General features: G+C 40.6%; 1 protein-coding gene across 8 annotated transcripts in view; it reads right to left on the bottom strand.

Annotated features, from left to right (window-relative positions):
- cep170aa (centrosomal protein 170Aa) overlaps positions 1–19,218 on the bottom strand; it is a 30,132-nt gene extending 10,914 nt beyond the window's left edge. For 6 of the 8 annotated variants that reach the window (XM_028422641.1, XM_028422646.1, XM_028422644.1 and 3 more), the window contains exons 1-10: positions 19,082–19,218; positions 11,733–11,792; positions 11,446–11,585; positions 8,916–9,005; positions 7,636–7,714; positions 7,433–7,491; positions 7,131–7,350; positions 5,773–5,910; positions 3,418–3,591; positions 2,798–3,103 (exon numbers count right to left, since the gene is read on the bottom strand). In XM_028422641.1, coding sequence (XP_028278442.1) covers positions 2,798–3,103; positions 3,418–3,591; positions 5,773–5,910; positions 7,131–7,350; positions 7,433–7,491; positions 7,636–7,714; positions 8,916–9,005; positions 11,446–11,550 — 1,171 coding nt within the window. In that variant the 5' untranslated portion in view covers positions 11,551–11,585; positions 11,733–11,792; positions 19,082–19,218. Of the gene's footprint in view, positions 1–2,797; positions 3,104–3,417; positions 3,592–5,772; positions 5,911–7,130; positions 7,351–7,432; positions 7,492–7,635; positions 7,715–8,915; positions 9,006–11,445; positions 11,586–11,732; positions 11,793–11,869; positions 11,946–17,668; positions 17,804–19,081 lie in introns of those variants that run through there. The other 2 variants (XM_028422642.1, XM_028422643.1) reach the window with 2 other exon arrangements.
- Positions 19,219–20,509: the final 1,291 nt, after the last annotated feature.

The following is a 20,509-nucleotide window of genomic DNA, read 5'->3' as shown; positions in this document are numbered from 1 at the left end:
TAGATGTGAATATTTGTGTGTAAGGGGGGTAGGTTTGAGTGATGGAGAAGGAAAGAAAAGGAAAGAAAAGGGGAAGCTGAGCAGAGCAGGAGGTTGGGGGGTGTAGGATGGGAAAGCAAAGAAACTGAATTAAGTGGAAGAACAAGAAAATAAAAAACAAAGTGAGGATATAGTATATTATCATTAGATGTGACAGCCACTCCCACAGAATTATCCAGTCAGTTAACCAGTCTACAGACAGTTCATCAGGCTATCAGAAGTGATGGAAAGGATACACCACATGACTGCTACTGTAATAACACTTTACACAACTGGACTTATAGCTTTTTCTTAAGACGTTCCCGAAGACAATCTGAAGACATTCAGTTTTGGGTCATTAGCTGACTATTAACCAACAATCTGGACTTTAGTCATTCAAGTTCCACTAGAGATCCACCCATAGACAAAGCCCATAAACCACAAAAATGATCAATTCAGTTGGGGAAGTGGCAAAACTATTTAAACACTTGGACAAGAAATGACCAATGATTTGTGACAATAGTGACACTGATACAATTTAGACAACTAAGTTGCTCTGGTAGGTACTTGTTAAACCTAGAACTTAAACTTCTTGTACTCTGACAAACCCCTTCGCCGTTATCAAGTTCACTATCAAATTGCAGCAGTACTCCTTTAAGTAATGTTTCTGCATTAGGTATCACACTGGCCCTGTCACCTGGGGCAAATTTTTCTGAAACTGTAGCACATTTGACACATTCCAACACCGTGCTCCTGTGTTTACTTCTGCATTTAATACAGTACACATTTCATTTAAAGGATGAAAGATAAAAGCGTGAGAAGAAAAATCAGCAGAGTTACAGTAGCCTGAGCAAATCAGCTGATAAGCAGACAGAGAGAGGCAGGTCTTTCATGGTGCGTGTCACAGACAAAGAAGCCCTTAGCAGGGGCCAGAGACAAACAGAGGTGTCTGTGAGAGTCCAGTGCCCTGTCCCACTTGCTCCATGATGACTCACATTGGAGCTGGCCTCTGCCTCTGCCGCTGGCTGCACACACATGCATGTGTGCACACACAAATAAGCACCCGACACAAGGATGCTCTTACTTGCATACATTTACAATCACACAGACAAGCAAACATGCAGTCCCAAACGAAATGCAGAAATGTGCTCTATGTGAGCATACAATGTAAAAACACACCAAACTGTAACACTTCTTATTAGTTTAAAATGGGTTTGTCTTGCATAAAAACATATAAACAAACATAAGAATCAAATCTTGCAAAGAAACAATGCAAATATCATACTCCAAATATGGCCATAATTATAAAGATGTATCCTGTACATAGCTCCTTATAGCAAGAAAGACAAACTCACCTCCTGATGCTTAGAAATCAAAAGCTTTGACTCAGCTGCTGCCGCCAAACCTCTGCTGCTCTCTCTCTTTCTCTCCCTGCCTAGCCCCTCAATGACACACCCTAAGCACATCCCACATGCCTCTTCTCGCACATGGTGCACTGCTTGTCTGCAGATCAGTGGTGAGCATGTTTCATGCACACACAGCAGGCACAGACATAGTGAATTTCAGACATACAAATCCACATGTGAGCAGCACATGACAAACCCTCATCAGCACCAATAAGCATCTCTCACAAATGCCACTGCAGCCTTCACACAGCCACAAACAGATGTTCAATCCTTTAATATTTTTGTAGATCAAAGTCTGTCTCTGTGCCATCACTTGCAGCATGGTTACTATAACAACTATCTACCAAATGCAGTTCTCTTCCTTTGCCACCTCCCTTTCTGCTTTTACTGCAGTCCTTTTTTTCTTTAATCTCTCCAGGCACCTTAGCTGCTATTGCTGCAAATACAGCACTCAGTGCTACAGTGAAGTTTTTCTAACTTCTGCACTAAACATACCATATTCCCCCCATGTCACACGTCCACAGCCAGCCTCAACAGTAAGCATTCCAACCAGCTATTTACCTATCCTTTCTCTATTTCTTCCTACATCTTCATCAATGCCTCCTTGCCATCTTCAGTACAAAAGACTGCAGTGGCCAGCGATCAAAAAGTCAAGCAGTAACATAATCATTCATAATCATCAACTGTAGAGTCATTCCGTCACCCACCCATCGAAATGCATGTTGCACTCCATCTAATAAATTAGCTTCCTTGCCCTCTACCTTTGCCTTACAGATTTCCATTTTCATCAGCTCCTATCTGCTGGTCCCTCCCCCAACATGTCAACATTACAAATGGGCCTCCATTTAATTGACACATGACCAGTATGCCTGCAACAGCAATGCACCTAAAGCTAACCTATTCTGCGCCATTCTCACAAAGACCCCCAACAGCAGGAGTCCACTCAGCAGCTGGCTGCAGATAAATGTTACAAAGAAGCATGGAAGAGGAAAGCATGTATGTAAGAAGCATTTAAATTTACAGTCATGACAGCCACAAAACCTATTCTAGGGATACATAGCAACAGAGCCCAGACTGACAATACAAAAGGAACAAATGAAACGATGTTTAGCCTTGTCATTGTTGTCACTGCAGTAGAGGAGTAAACAGGGGTTTACATGTTTCCATGTGCTAGCTGCTAATTCTGGCTTGGCTACCACTGCCAAAAAGCTCTGGCACAAAATCAGCACAATCACAGATGGCATATTCAGGTTTTAAAGATTTAAGGTAAGAGTACCAATATGATACTCTGGTGAAATAACTTCTCCAGGGAAAATTATGCATAAGGTACTGTACAACAATTAAAAAAAATGTTAACAGAAAACAATCTTTACCTTTCAGTCGCTTGAGATGGACTGGCACGTCACTCTTGATGCTCTTGCTGTCATCCTCTGTAGACTCGCTGCGAACCATAGTTGGGTCATTTTGGGCCAGCCAATCAGCCACTTTGCTCTCAGAAGCCATCATAGCTGCCTGTAGTGTGCTCAAGTCCCTCCCTCCTGCGCCTCCGCTTCCTGCTCCACTTTTCTTTGAGCGAGATCTGTGGTGGTCGGGTGTGAACTTTGACACATGGTCTTTAATGGTGACTTTCCCAGGAGAAGTGTTGTCAAACTCTATGGTGAAGGAGGCATGACCTTGAGCTGTGGGACAGACATTGCAATTTTTAACAGTGTCAGGAAGTACTAAATATAGGGCTGCTAACTGAAGCACTTTTTAAAAAACTGATCCTTACTTTTGTAAGTAAACAAATGATAAAAAATTATTAGAAATGAATGCATACGGTGTATTTATATATAAACAATAAAACAAACAGGCCTGATCACAAAGGCGAACATGACAACACTGTAATAAGGTAGCAGGCATCATACTCTTTTCATTCAGTGATCCAATGACCTTTCATTCAATTTAAAGATGCACAAAGACTCATCACAATAAAAACAGATTAAATGTATACCTGTAGTGACATGATTGGAGGCACCCTCTGTGTCCTTTGTCGGAATCTCATGGATGCCGTTACTGGCCATGTGACCCTCCTTGGTAGGGATCTCAAAATAACTGGAATCGTGGCCAGCAGATGCATGAAGGCCGTCCTCTTTAGCTTTCTCTCCTCTGCGTGCCTCTTTGCTCTCTGAGTAGAAAATTACAAAAAGTCAGAGTCAAAGTCATTTTGTTCGTGTTTACATCAGTCATATAAGGAGTTGAGGCAGCTATCCCCATTACAGCTTTTCCTTCTCTGAGCAAAGGAAAGACATTTAATAACATAGCTCCCAATGGTGCAAAGTCACAGGACTCATTTTCAAAAGCAATTAAAATGAAAGTAATGAAACCACACAAACTGTCAGGCTAGACCCATTACTGACCAATTCTGGGTTTGTTTGACAGAAAGTGTGAATGGAAGATCCTCATTTTATTTATGTTCTTTACAAATATGATTAATGGGACTTTTTTCGGGTTAGTATTTTAGTTCATCTTTATGTAAGTCTTTGAATCTTTAGAAATTAGAAGGGCCATCTGCTTCATTTAAGGAGCAAATGTAGGAGCATAATGGGAATTGCCAAAATGAACTACTACTACATGTGTATGTAGTTGTAAGAAACACAGTTGAATTTGCATGCTTTAATACTTCTAAACTGTGTGAATAATATGATGTGGCTCATATGGGAATCACCTCAAGCAGTAATTTCTTTAGTTTGGTTTAATGCAATTTATGTTCAAAACAACACAATTCAAATGAAGATGAATATGCTACAGGGTTTTTTCAGACTCATACAAAAGATTAAACCCGGCAGCAGTACAGTATAAGGTGAACCTGGAAAATTGAGATATGCTATGATGTGCGACAGACCTGAATGCCAATGGCAAAATTGCGATCCTTTTATAGCCTGTAGAGACTTCATTTTATTTTCTAACATACTTCAGAGCTAAGAGAGTTAACTGACCAGATAGATACAGCCACATGTAATAACACAAAGTATGTGAACTCAAATTGAAAGCCCTTTACCAGCTCCAATAGCAAAAATGTTTGGATTTGAGAGCCATACTTACCAGAGAATTAAAGAGTATTTAGCTAATGATTGCTGATGATAATGATTGCTGCGGTGTAGTGGGAGAGAGTGGTCTGTTTGCTGTGTGTATGAATGTGTGTGTTGGGGGAAGCCCGTGCAATGGCGTAACCCAATCGGCTTGAGTGACAATACATAAGGAGGGGGTATAGGGGGCTCTAACAACGTAGCCTATTCACTGGGCAAAAGAAAAAGACACACACTAAAGCTGGCTGACAGAACAAAAAGATTGTTCCTGCCTCTAAACCTCTCTTTCTCTCTTTCACTTCCCCCAAACTGCACAGAGAAACATGCACATTAATAAGATCTTTTTTAAGCTGAGGTTCACTGTACACAGTAACATCCCCATAAGTCAAACATCACATACTTCAGACCCATTCAGCCCTATGTCTTTTAAAAGTCAATGATACAAGGGAGCAAAATGTCTTTCACTCACCCACTTCCACAACTGAAGGAGCCAATCCCATTTGCCAGATTTTTTAGAAAGCTTTTAGGGTTTCAAATTGCCCTTTCATGCCTGCACAGATTTCTTCCAAACTGAGTCTTTGCTAATCTCACTTGAACAGAAAAATACTTTACTAAAACCCACAGAGCAACATGCATTGCAGAGAAAGAATCTCAAAGTCAGTCTTATTCAGCTTGTGAAGATGCTGCCAGACAATCCATCCAGATGTGGCGAGAGATTTGAGGACGCTTCAGTCTGCTCCAGTGTCTGTGTATGTTTAACCTCCCCCCACTCCATCCACACTAAAACAGCCTGGCACAGACTGATTTTGTATCACTGAGCTGTTTCACTATTGGTGTAGCCTCTAATCCTGTTACTCTGACTATCTGTCACCAGTTAGGGAATCCCCCAGTTGAATGGTCATTGCACACACGAACACACACAGTTATTGTAGGCAAAAAGAGAAAAACATTTGTGTAAGTGTGGATATGCATAGGTACACGGGCAAACACGAAGTCTAGCTGTAAATCAACTGAACAAGAGGGCATTAAGATGAATACACCATTATTTCTCCACTGAGACAAGATGTTCTATGATTCTACTTAACATATTGTCTGTGGGCTGTCAAGAAGCAAACCGTTTGCTGTACTAGTACATTTAACTTTTCTCTGTATATATTTGCTACATGTGGATGCCGTCTCCACTCAGAGAACCATGTTTGGTGACTATGATATGATATGAATTCTGTTCTATATATTGTATGTGTATGCAGGTCTACAATTACTGAGAATTTCAGTCCTACCTGAATTGGAGCCATCATGTTTTTTTGTGGATGACTTTGTCTCCTGTTTGAAAGAATTCTCATCGTCTGCATCACCATCCCCCCACCAAGACGGCTGGCCATACAGGGGCGTCCCACGAGGCAATGCTGTAACATCCCCTGAGGCAGATGCACACATCGACACATTTGAGTACAGCCCTGAAGAAAGTGCATATTTATAGCATCTATGATCTATGCACAGTAGGTGTTTATTATGCACTTCAGAAATGTGGGTACTGTATACATAAACAGTTCAGTGCGCTATAAAATGAACACAGCTGCTCATTGTGTGTGTTTTTGCATTTATTTCCCTCTGGTCAGGTTTTGCACCACTGACCTATTTTCAGAACTTTAGTGAGCAGGATGGACACACACACACGTGAACCCTCTCTTTATTATGCTCTCTCTCAGACATAGCAGTGTAAATAGAAGAGGGACTTTCCGTCCTGGAACAAGCATCCTGTGGTAACTCATTTTCTAAACTGCATAACGAAGAGCAAGAGGCATAATGGAGAGAGGAAAATGACATGAAGCCAAGGTCTCGGGTCGGATCTGAATCAGCAATGTTATATCTTCAACCATCTCTGCCAGAAAACATCCCCCCCTTCATTTAACTACCCCTTTTTTCAAGCTGTGTACGTTTAAGTGCAGTACACCTACATAATTACACATGCTATGTGCCAAATTGCATGAAGTAAAGGGAACCTTTCTAAATAAAACTACGGCATGTATGGTTACTATGAGGTATAATATCTGTGTGAGGTCTGGTATTACTGCAGGATTACATCCTTTAAACCACAGAGAGAATGTCATTAAAAGTGGGTGTCGTGTGGTGACATTTAACACTGCATGTGCTGCTTATTTAGCTCCAAATGTGCAAATGTACTGTATGTGCATGCCTGTGAATCTTACTGTATTTTAAGAAAAGAAGTGTTGGCATATGGGTCAGCATTATGCAGGCACTCTGACCCTGTTACTGCTTAATCTGTGCAAAAACACAAGCCCCATGTGGCCTTGTTTTAACATCTGGAGATTAACCAGGACCCCTGCCAGTACCCATGCCCAGAGTGATGTCAATTAAGGGAGACACTCATAGACCTGAACTGCATTTATGAAACCGAATGACTGCTAGTCAGTATGTTGGTTGTAGTCCTTCCTTGGTGACCATGTCCACCCCCTACTGGCCTAAACTAAAACCCCACCACACATACCAGAACCTGTATGAAAAATATTTCCTCCCTTCCTTCTCCTGGATAAACTAATTCCAGAATTTGACAGGTATTATGTGTACAAAAATCTATTTGTTTGTATGTGTGTTTATTTATCTGTCTGTCTCTCACCTCCTATCCTCTCTTCTCCTTTATGGCTGTCCACAGGTTTAGCCGACGCTTCTTTTGAAGCAGTGACCCCATCCACTGCTCTGCTTTCCCCTGACTTTGTAGGGGACTTCAGTGTCTTTGTTGGGGTCTTAGTGGGAGACTTGCTTGTGGTTGTGGTGCCAGTGGCTTCACCATTGGATGGCTTCTTACTGAGCTGGAGGCCACTGGTGAATTTTTCATGCTATAGGGAGACAAAAAATGTTGAGTAGAGATGTCCTGTGAGTAGTATGGTATTTGAAAGGGCCGAGGCTGTCTGCTCTCACCTTAAGAGCCTCCTCAGGCACAGTGAGCTCTCCTCTCACGACCGTGAACAAGTTAGTATGTGAGACAAACACGTTAAGGAAATACTGGTCACATGGATGCACAGATAAATTTACTAAAGCAATCTGTAATTTCTGCTGTATTTATGGACTGGCTATTGTGTGGGAAGTAGAGAGATTAAAAGATCGGAAAAATAAAAGGATATCATATCCAAACCTCAGCTTGTCATCCAACTTTAGAGTGATGTACATCTGCTCCTGAATGCGGACATCATTGACAAAGGTCTGCAGAAAGAAGGCAAGGACCCAAGACTGTAATAAGACTCAAATGCATACAATATCCACAGTTTTAAATGTTTGAGTTAGGAGAAACCAACTAAGATTAAACTTAAATAACTCAAATAACAGTCTTGCAGTGCTTGCTGGAGCCACAGTCAGACAGGACCAAAGGCCTGATTAAACACATGTACGGTATTTCCCTCCGTTTCATTTGATTTTCAAGTCATTCCTTTTCTTACTCCCTTTCACTTGTCTTTCTACTATGCAGCCCTGAGATGGATGGGGTTTCACTGAACTGCAAATGAAATTCTATCACACTGCTGTTGTAATAAAACATTCCTGCCCTCTCTTTTGTGGGATGACAAAACAAAACAGCAATGAAATAAATTCAGTAAGTGAACAAATGGTAACCCCGTCTAAACACAGCGATTTACTCACTGCCACTGGGGCAAATCTCTGTATATGCACTGACACAGCAGGAGAAAACTTCCTCTGAATCCAACCAAAGAAGCTGGATGGTTAATGACACAGCAGGAAGTGGCTTTGACTCTTGCTTCCTGTCTGAGAGCTGGAGAGGATGTGAGGAACGCTGTGCATATGTGTCTAATCTGGTGGGCTGTGACGGAGCACTAATCACCACACATGACTAATGCCATGTGGCAACTGTAACCAGGTTTTACTGAGCTAATGTCAAAGAGAGATGTCAAGGGTGAAAACCAGTTAGGATACAAAATTACATATAAATGCTGCAATTTAACATTAATTGTGTTTACATGACTGTGATTGGATTTGTTTGTTCTCACAAAACGGCTGTTCAATTTGAGGAAAGCTTCTGTTGTCCTGACCATTTAGATACCTAGTTCATATAGATTGCCCTTAAGGAGTGATTTGCATTAGGTTCAAATTGACCCCAGTCTTGATAGAAATCTTCATTGACAGTGTGATCAATTGGTCAATAAAAAACAGAAGCTTCTTACCTAACCTCTAACCTTCAGAACCCAATCTTTCTAGTCTTTCTGACCTTGAATGTCTTTAATGTTTTACTTCTCTGCACCTCTTGTTTTTTTCCCTATCCTTGCAAATTCTCTGAACCACTCAACTACACCCTTAGCTGCTTAAATTTGCTCTGTTAATGCTCCCCATCAATCACGTTATTCCTAAATGTCCTCTTTTGTTCTTTTCTCTTCTATATGTGTGTACTACTCACCCCATTCAGGCTGCCCAGGTCCTTGACCTTGTGTTCATCATTCCCGGCCTCATAGTTGATGACTGCATGCTGCTTATCCACACTGCGGGACTTCAAACAAAAATATGCACACTGAACATTAAACCAGTGGTGACTGTTGCAAGATTAAAATAATTACTGACATCAAAACTGACATCAGTGGGGAACAACAAACTGCTGCATTGCTGTACAAATGTCATCACTGACTTAATGTTATAATGTTATGTTATTATGGATAATATCTAAAATACCAATTTGAGGGTCATCAGCAGTTATTTCAATTTTTCTGCTTACTTCATTCTGACACCTTCTTAAACACAAACAAACACACACCTATACACAGAATACACACACACAGACAAAAGAGAACAATGAAAACCTTGGAGAAGTATTGACATCTCTGGCTGGATTTGACTCTGCTTCTGGTGTAAAGCAATAGTCTAATTATTGCACTGAAGTTAGCTAATTCTGGAAATTTAATCTCATATTCTGTTCTCATATGACTGTTTCCTATAACTCAATAACTCCTTGTTTAAACAAGAAGCACACTCAGACTGAAGTTTAAAAATGCCAAGATAAGGCTGAAGTGAAACCATGGGAAGCAACTCAGAGAGCCAACTGAAGAACAGATTACTTTAGTGAGATTAGGCTTGATCAAACAAGATAGAAACCAACTGAGCTGTCTGTTGTATGTCACACTGCAGGAGTGAAGGCTCACGCTGTTGCACTCAGATGTACTGCTGACCAACAGAATGTGTGCAGAGGCAAAGAATACAGATGTGGAGTAGCTGAAATAAAAAGGAAGTGTCCGCAGGCTAAAGGAAGCCCTTAACATTTTCTTTTTGCATGTTGGGATTAGTACACAGACACACACAAAGTCAGAAAACACACACCTATTAGTTAACCATACAGACAAGGGCAAAAAAACAAATAATATGTGTGATTAGTGTGGATATCGAGCTGAAGAAGACACCAAAACATTTACAACCCCCTCACTCAGACCACCCAAATGCCAGTATAATAACTATCTGCGGTACATTGATTTAGAGATCTGTCTGAGTGTTTGTTTTATTTGGTGCATGGCACAGGCAGCCTTTTAAGTTTAGCCATGTGATGAGACCTTGGCTGCGTTAAAGCAGTCACATGGAGGACAACCGTAAGCTGCTTTACAAACACACACACACACATACACACAAATACTCAAGACAAAAATGTCCTCAATTTGGAAAATTTCCCTTATCTCTCTCCATCACAAGGAGAGGAATACAAGAACACCCATACAGTGCTGCCCTCAGGTCCCCAGAAATGTACCCGAGAAAGTATTTAAAAAAAAACAGACCTTTTACAACTTTACATGCGGTAAATTACCCTTATTAGCTCTGTCCTTAGGTCTTAAAAGAACGGCAGTCTGAAAGTCATGACCAGCCTAAAAACAAATAAAAATGGTTCTTTTAATTTGCAGAGTCAATATTAGAAACAGTGCTGACTGGAAAATGTCTTCATAAATAAAGATGGCTCTCTTAGTTGAAATCAAAATCGAAATTCACATTTTTAACAAAAACAAAATAACTTTCATGGGAACCTGACCAGTCCCATCACTCAGTGCAAGTCCAAGAAAGCCAGGCGAAAACCTGTTGAGGACTTTATGTAACTTTATGTATATAAATTTAAGTGAAAACAATTCAGCCAATCTGGTTTGTATGTTCAGATCTAAGGAACATGGAAAAATGTCCCAAAGCATCTGTATCATCAGATCAATATATTAAGTATGTAGAATAATAAACTTAAGTTATACAGGAGCACACTAGCCAGCTAATTCCTTTAGTCATCAGTGACAGTACTGAATGTCCTAAGACCTTCAAACACTAGGACCAGGGGGGGGGGGACCTCCTAAATATAATGCATTACAGACTGCTGCAGCAATAGATGCATGCTCTATCAACAACAACCAACTCCGTCAGATAAGATCTAACTCAAGAGCTATCTGCCCCACTTTCTATTAATAGTGCAGTGACCAGAGGTACACATGAGCACACACATGGTTCCTCTGGACGTATGCACAGCTGCACAGACACCACCTTACTGCACACACATACCAACATATGCAGACATGTATGCATATCCAGCTGCTGCAGAACCAACATAATGTGTTGTTTTGTTGTGTCCTTACGACTTTTTGTAAAACAGGTCAGTGTGAAGTCAGTAGCTTATTTAAGCAGCAAAGGGAAATTCCTATTAGTGTGCCAAGCTATGTGTGTTTACCAGCAATCATATTATCTTAACAGTTATGTTTAACTCACTAACACTCCACATCAAACTACTGTCACACTTTGTGTCCACTAAGTGGAAACATACAAGGTGTTTTTTAATAAATCAGTGTCTAATGGTGCACATCAGTTCAGTTTTTTTGAATGATTTTGCAGGTAGTTTGAAGTCCAACTTCTTCTTGTCTATTGTCCATATTTTATATAGCTGCCAGTTGGAAACTGAATGATGATAAAAGCTTTCACACCTGTAGCATTAGCTCGCAGTCATCCCGGCCAACGAAGATCATTTCCCGGGGCAGTCGGTGGCGAGTGCCCCCGCTGCTCACCAGGAACCAGGAGGTCACACTCATCACTGCACCCTCCTGCTGCCACTTTTATACACCTCCTGGGACAAAAGAAACAAGATGAAATTCATGTAAACTGTAATTCAATAAACTCAGCAGTCATTCAGAAATTTGTATGCATTGCAAAATAGATCTACATAAGCTGTTTTAATTAAATTCACTATTTTCAGTAAAAATCTATAACACACCTCTGGTCCAGGTAGCTCACTGCTAATAGACTACTGACAGCACAGAACACCTAGGCCATCCTGAAAAAATGAAGAAAGAACAAGTTAAAAAAAAATATATATTCATTTTTTCTTGCAGATTTAACCTTATCATGTACCTAACATACACATACAAAAACGCATCTCAGGCACAGTGTAAATGTTCGTGGCGGTAACGAAATGAAAACTCTTCATTGCTTCATTTTGTTTTGCTGGTAGGGGGAATGAGGTTGAGTGGGCGGTCTTGCAATGTGATCCCTCTGTCGACGCCTGGACATTAACATGAGACCAGCCAGTCAGAGACATCCTCTCTTTCTCTCTGCCGGCCCTGATCATTGCCAGATGTTAGAGGAGGAAGTGATGTAGGAATGTTGGCAGGCCTACCCATCAGGACACTTATTTTCCCTCCTGCCTCCCTCCTCCCCTCGCTCTTATTCAGAAGAGATGAAAAGGAGGTCAAAGCAAGCAACTGTAACTTTCTAACTGTCCAGGCCTGGAAGAACATAAAGCAGATCTAATGGATGAACAGCTGACCTGTATGGTAGTTTTCAAACTGATTGCAGTTTAATTAAATAACTGGTTGAGGCTTGTGCCACTGGCACTGAATGACTAAGCAAGTAGATATAAAATATAGCAGCCAACATTATATACACAATATATTTCTAAGCTTTTCATGGTAATCTCACGTGGCACTAAAAATCACAGGAGCTCTGTCGTGTGTAGAAAGTGCCAAGAAAAGCCCATCAGAGTGGGACTTAAAGATTATTGAGCTAAGCTCTTGCTCACTTGACCTCATAAGTACTCAGTATACCAACTCAATAATCCCCTGAGTAAAATTTTAATCAACTACACACCTCAAGTTCCTTGCATGACACTGTGGGGAACATGACTGTATCAGCAGCTGTCTCTGGTGTAAAATGGATCAGGTTTTCCATCCGATGTACCACTCAAAACATCTGACACCTTAATGTGAATGTGAAAGATTTAACAAGGAAAGTTGAGAAAGCTGGAGTGTACTTTAAGGCAAGTTATTTGTAGAGAATCATTTAGCAATAAAGTAAACATAAAACCCATGTCCATTTTCTGTCCTTCATCAAGAGAGAAAGACAGCAAATGGGACAACACTGCGAGATTTCATGGCCTTAAATTAATGCAAATGAACAAACTAGAGGCTTAAGCCTCTGCTTAGTCAACAGGTGCTACCATTTGTGTCCCTAAACCATAGTAACACCAGAGCTACGCAACAATAGAGCAGGTATTTAGACATCGAAGAGAAGACTTGTTTGGATGCTTTACCAGTACAATACGCTATGTTACACGACAGCAGTGTTGCCATTACACTGTAATTATGTGTGGTTTCCTTCAGGATCGAAACCAAAGCATCAGTGAGCTCAACCACAGCAAGCTTACTGCAGAATGCAAGGTTAACGAGAATGTGGTTGAGGAGCCGGGATAAGAAGCATACCACCCTTCATAGTGCCATTAAAAAAACCTTCTCAGTATCACACATAAAAGACATGGCACAGATGGAGGAATGCAGTGGTAGGCTGATGAAGGGAAAAGGAATACTGTCTACTTTACACACGCTCCTTACAATACTGATGGGTCACAAAAATAACATGGCTACACCAAAAAGTGAGCAAAGCAATTCTCTTAATATTCTTAAGGACATCTCTAGGTACATTATTCACTGCTGGGTAAACCAGTTCTCCCAACTCTTTCACACTGAGATTCATAGACCATTACTGCTAAAGTAATGGAAGAAAGGTACATTAAATCTGATCCTGTAAAATTCAAAGCAGAAAAAAAGAATTCATTTTTACATTTAAAATATTCGCAAGAACACACTGCTATCAGTCCCACCTTTATAGCAACATTCTTGCTTAGGCTAATCAGGAGGAATTATGACCTCATGGTTTTGGCAGGAACATCCCAACCCCCAGACCTACACTTACTAACCCCCCTACACACACATGCAGGCAGAAACGAGAAGTGAAAGAGGAGTATTATTCCAAGATGACTGTGCATTCTTTGTACGGAGGAGATGGCGGGGGAAAGACAGGAAGTATGCACAGCAGTTCATATTGTGGACATTCATCTTTGAGTTTACAATAAGTGTGTAAATCACCCTGATTTTTTGACATGAATAAAAAAATAACTGCAATCTACAGTGAGACTATATAAGCAGTTCAGCGAAACTCGATTACATTTTCATAAGGGAAAGTAGCAAAGAGCAGATCTGAAGCAAATTAGTATGAGCACTGAGGCTATTATTAATTATATAATAACATTTTCAGAAATTATATCAGAGTAGGATAATCAGATTTTCATCAGCTGTGGCTAACCACTCAGACTACCGTTGTCCAGCGTATAATTATATAAGCAGCCTTCTGTCTTTTCAATCAAATCAAATCTCTTCCCTCCACTCCGAACAGCCAATCACAAGCATAGGAAGTGACATCAGTAAACCCCTTTTTATTTACTGCCATTGCCTAAAATATTTTTTGCTGTAAGGGCCGTCCGAAGCATCCACGTAGCATCTGGCTGAAACGTGTATCCCAGAATGATGCAACAGCTAGGGAACTATCAGGAGGATTCATTCGCTTTTCTTTCTAACCTCCGAGATGTCAAATCACTGCCACAACCCTGACAGCTGACTCACACCACTTCACACACCTTGATACGTGCTAAGCAAAGCAAAGTGTGAAAAACATAAAACTGCAGAGAACTGCAGATAGATACACACAGAGACAACTCATTTCAACTCATTTCCACGTGGTCTTATGAGCCAAACTTAGACCAAGTGAGGGTGTGGCTGTCTGCCTCCACTGTAAAAAGGGAATCTGCAACATTAAAACTTACAAGCAGTTACAGTAGCTTTAAAAATTCAAAGCAAAAACTAAACTTGGATATTTACTTGCTGTGAAAGATAATCCGATATCATACTCTGCTAGTCAGTGATTGAAAATTCATGACAGTGATTAAATTGAAAAGCTATTAGGCTATTTCTGCCAGACAGGAGACAATGTATTAATCTTTACAACAGCAGCAAAGACTAATGTTTTGTTATAAAAGCACTCAGTAGTAGTAACTTAGCACTGAAGGAAAGGAGCAGTAAAGTGCATAAACTAAACTCAACTAAACAAAAAGCAAAATAAAAGCTAAAGTATTGTGTATTGACGGCCAAGACACATAACAAAGAAGCAAATTACGCTCTCCACACGGTCAGTCAGGGCTTTCAGATCTAAGTCAATAAATGATAGGCACTGAATCTATCTTGCAAGCTTAGCCTAGAGGTGCTCTGGGTGCAGGGAAGCCTAGAGACCCTGAGGGTTGTAAAATATAAACCAAGGAACATATTGAAGTCAGTAACAGACAGACATAAAGGCTCTTCTAACCCCAAATGGATACTAGACATGAAAGTGTACAGTGGATGTGGTATACAGGCTAGTGTTCTTCTTTAAACAAGAAAAAAAAGAGTAGACAGTCAACAATATACCAGAAATGTATAAGCACCTTGGCTGTGTGAAAAGGGTTTGTTTGCTAATTTATTAAAGATAAAAACAAAAATATAACATAAATGTATTAAAGGCGATTGCCATGACACACAAAATTGAGCTCAGGTGCATCCTATTTCTACTCATCATGCTTCAGATGTTTCCACTACTTGATTGGAGGCCACCTGTGGTAAATGTAGTTGATTGGACACACCTGTCTATATAAGGTGTGACAGTTGACAGTGCATGTCAGAGCACAGCTAAGGGCAACCAGTAAATCCTAAACATGGGTTTGACAGTTGTTTAATAAAACAGTATATGTGAAATGTTCTTTGTCTAAAATTAAAGATGCATAAAAGAGCATGCGGAGGCAGCTCCGGGGATATCACTGTATAAGAGTTTGATTCCATTTGACATTTGAATTTTGTTGGCCTACTTAACCTTCTTTTCATAAATGACAAGTTAGCAAAAAAAAAACATGTTGACAGACAGCTGCATCCCAGCTATGAGAAGAGCTAAATTCAGTTTGATGCACAAACACATGTAAAGGGCTCAACTGCAATTATTCCTATTTATTCTCAAACTCAATTAGATAACAGAAAACACAATAGTTTGTGTCAGATGTAAGGCCCTATTGTTTTAAGGATTTTCTCAAGTTTAAATGGAAAGGTAAACAAAAATATAACATAAGAAAATCAGTCTTCAAAACCATACATTTTGATTAACGGTGCTACAGAAAGACAACAGGATTGCACCAGGATCATAGCACAGGGAGAGATAATTAATCATTATGGTGTCAAAATCTGCAGAAATGTGGGTGCAGATCTGCAACTATGGCTTAATGTGTGTTATATATGCAGTGTGTGGTCAAAAAAACTGTGCTATGCAGCAGAAAAGACCATATGGTGCAGAAAAGCAGATCATATGAGCAGTTGGTGGAAGGAACAAACAACAACAGCAAACACCTCCATTAAGCCAACAGTCATCTGGTCCGTTTCATTGTTGTCACCAAACACAGCCCAGCAGCACACCCCTGGCCTCAAGACATAAACACAGCACATGCTCAGTGACCTCTGCTTTCACATTGACCCACAGACCTACATATGGAAATGTACACTTCATGGATGTTGATCATTCTAAAGCATTATGGTTAAAAACATAACCTGCCCTTCACTATCTGAGTTATTATTATTGTAGGGGAAAAACAACAACTTCATATATTGATGAAGGGATGATACAAAATAATGTATAATCCAATAGAGGTAATGAAGCACATAGAATATGTTGTATAGAAGCAGTTTTCTGAATAGAATACAGCTCACCTTGACCAAATCTTACTTTTCCTCCTCACTCCTACATACAGTCTTAAATAAGATTTAAGTTTTGTTAGGGATTAATGTACATTTGCTCTAGTGAATGCCCTTATAGACCAGCAGGGCCCATGCTGAGCAGATGAAGACTGACCAGTGGGCCTTTTACAAGAACATTAGTGTTTGGCAAACACTGTCACGTTGATTATGGCACCATCGTTTATGCTGCCTTCAGCAAGAGCCTCAGGAAGAGACAAAAATAGTGAACTCTCTCACTCTGAAATCCACACTGGTACTTAGGAAGGGGGAAAAAACATAAACTGTAGCATAGCAGGACAATCCGGGGCTGGCAGAGGACGAGATGGGAATAGAAACTGTCCAAATAGAAGATCGATATCTCCAGTGGAAAGCAGCGCAAAATAGAGGAAACACAGAGGGGAGTATGTTACACCCTAGAACAGATGTAATGGAAACTCTGTTTTATTTTTCATTTTGAGAAGTTAAATCCAGAAAAAAAAAAATCAGACACACCCTCCCTGTTCCAAAACAAGGGAGAGGCTGATGAGATACATAAATTGCTGTGAGTTCTTTTCTTGTTTTCTGCACTAATTTGTGACGTCTCACCCAGTTCCCCAACCATAAACTTTTCTGTTCCCTTGTTTCACTCTGTGTCTCTGCACACAAGCAGGAGTGTCACCAGGCACAGCTATCTGACTCTCATAACCCGTTTAATGTCTCTACTCTGGCAGGTGACAGAACTGAGATTCACCACTATTTTTAGCCACACACACTAAGCTACAACAACATCTCAAATAAAATAGAATACATTCAGATATTAAGTTCCAGGTTGTTTTGTAGTCACAAACAACACTCCCTAGCCACTGAAGTAAAATGAAATCACTTCCTAGACTTCCTACTATACACAATAGACGTGGGCTGGCCGGACAACAGTCCCCAAAAGTGTCTCCAAAACCAGCTACAGACCAGAACAGAAAATAATACTGAAGGAAACCCTTACTTTACATGTATACATTGCTCTTTAAAGAACATGTATTGTGATCCTAGGCTGGTAGCTGCAGAGGATGAAAAACAAGATGTTAAAAACACTCACAGCCAGGCGATCGGAGGAACTCTTCAAAAGAGATAAATACATAGAAATACTTCTTGTAGAGCAGTCTGCGGGTCATCTGTAGCCAGATCTATGTAGTGGACATGTATACAGGCTGAGCTGCTCTTGCTGCTGCTTCCTCTTTGAGAGTGGAGCAACCGTCCTGTGACACTGACACAGTTTTTTAAAAATGCAACCGCCTGTAGAGCCAACCAGCCTGCAGGCCCGGCAGCCACATTTACAGGGAGGACAGGAAGCAGATGGGGGGGAAAAAGGAAAGGAAGAGAGCAAAGCTAGGCTGGATGGTATTATCTGCACATTCTGTGGCTCAAACCCAAAACATTTAAATTCTTACAGCTGAAAGAGGAGGAGAAACTGTGCAGCATATACCTCACATCAGTCTTCATTTTAACTTCATAAACACAATGAAGAGACATCACAAATATCAAAATAATCAGTGAACAGTAACTATGAGCGTTTTCTTTTTTCATACATTAATAACATCGTCCTTTCCTTCCTTTGATTTGACATCATCAAATCTTACGTTATCTTTGTGTGTTTAAAGCAGATCTTTTTCCATTGCGCGAAGTTTGACATTTAATATGATGATGGGAGCAAAAAATCAAACTCAACACAAAGAGAGCGGATACATGCAGGCCAGCTACATCTGCCCACGAAAACAAAGCCAGCACACGGTACAAGAGGAGGGGGTCCGACGTCGGGAAACACTCTGCAGTTGCATTACACGGGAGAAATACTCGTAAAAAAAAATCCACCCTTAAGACAATATTGACAGAACCAGAGAGGAAACCCGAGGCTAGCATGTTCCCAATAAGATAAACAAAGCGTTCAATGTGAGCGACCTTCATTGATGAGGAGCATCTTGTTATCGGTAGCCTCGGTGTAGCTACAGATAGGATGCAACTGACATCAAAAAGGCAGATCCATAGTATAGAACAGCATTTACCTGAATAAAAGCAGCATGAGGACAAAATATAGCCGGTGTTTTCACAGAGGCAGCGAAGTGGCGAGTCTGTGTCGCTTTACAAAGGTGGAGCAGGGCAGGCTTGTCATGCTGCTGCTGCTGCTGCTGCTGCTGACAATAGTGGCCATCCAGTTAGCCAACATAGAGTCAGAGCAGACTGTTTAGCTTGTACAGACATATCTGGGTTTATACGTTTCATTGTAGAGGTCAAATAAAATTCAGACTTGGTTTTAACGAGAAATCCCACGAGCTGTGTATCAGCCCCGAAAAGACACTTTGACATCAGTAAATGTGCAAAAAGAAAAACTGAAAACCATTTTTGTCTGCCGCAAACTTCACGTGAGTAACGCTCGACTAGCGTCTAAAAGCAAACTGCAGGTTTTAGTGGTACTGCTGGCTAAAATAAAAATGAAAGTCCACTTCTTTCTTACCCTTTCTCTTTAGGCTGTGTGTGTGTGTGTTGAGCCCAGCCCTGCCTTTGCTGCAGTTCGGTCTGGCTGTGAGCGGTGGCCTTCTCTCCCTCCGTTGCTCAGCAATAAGCTACTCTCCGCAAACCAGCAGCGAGCGGACCGACATACTGAAAGATGGCGTCAACGCTATGGAGAGACCGGTTATCACTTCCGGAACGACCTTTCAAAATAAAGTCATACCGAAAACAGGATGCAGAGATTTGAGTTGGAGCATTACCATACAGTGACAGGCTTTGTAACCAGGTAACCATACGCAAAGCTAAACACATGACCACACGAGTTTAAACAGAGACCTTAATAGCTTATATTATAAAATTCGAAAACTATTCTGCATAGTAGAATGTTGCTAGAAAACCCAAGTTCCCAAAACGCTGTTGAATTTAATTCATTCTATTGTTTCTCAATAAGGAAATAATACAAAATCATAACTTTATCATAATCAGGCTCTGCTGTATATTATTATTACTATTATTAAATAATAATAATTAAAAAATATATTTCTTCAAAGAAAAAAACATTAAATGGTTTTAGCAAACATGGCCGTGTTTGTGACCTAATACTTAAGTGAATAGGATAATACTATATCTACATAACAATATGGTCACCAGATGGTAAAGTAGCTGACCTCACTGCTCACAGACTGACTCAGAGGATTACATGGTATATGAAGGGTCCATCTTTTCATTTTGAAAGACCATAACGTCATTTCCGGTTTTCAGGGTTTGCCTTCAGTTAGCTTGACACGCTCCATCCTCGGCAGCAGCAGCGCCTGCGTTTACACTTCCCACCGTGGATGCTTCCAACTCGACCAGAAGCGATGTCAGCCAGAACCGGGTGGGCGGGTTTCCTGGACTCACTGGATACGTTCCGGGGTCTTTTGTTACCGTACCACCACCTGGGCTGCGCAGCTGGCAGTTTGCTGAAAATGACGCTGCGTGGTGCGCAGCTCCAAGGACTGAGGAGAAACCACTACAAAGGACCAAATATACAGGGACGATGCCAGGCATCACTTTACAAACTGTAGACGTGACCGATGCTGAGAAACACGAGCTTAATTTTATTAACTCTATATTATCTGGAAGGACGTATAATTGGTGGATTTTATAGGAAAATGTCACATGCATATAATACAATGCCACAAATAAGTGTGCCCATAGATACGTTTATGAAGAACCCCAAATTGACCTGTGGTCCATGAATCTTGCAGTCTCAGACTTGTAACATCATATCTCATGAAATCACGCACTCTGAACTGAATTAGTTGAAGAAGCTGAAAGTATTGCGATAAAGTTTTAATGTAACAGAGCATGAATGTTTTGACACTTCAGCCGAAACAGAATAAACAAAGTATTACAGACAAAAGCAGTCACACTGACGATCATTCAAAAT

This window comes from Parambassis ranga, chromosome 15 (assembly GCF_900634625.1).
Source record: "Parambassis ranga chromosome 15, fParRan2.1, whole genome shotgun sequence".
In the NCBI taxonomy this organism is placed as follows: domain Eukaryota; kingdom Metazoa; phylum Chordata; class Actinopteri; family Ambassidae; genus Parambassis; species Parambassis ranga.
Note: the sequence above shows the minus strand (reverse complement) of the source record. Positions and strands in the feature narration are given on the sequence as shown.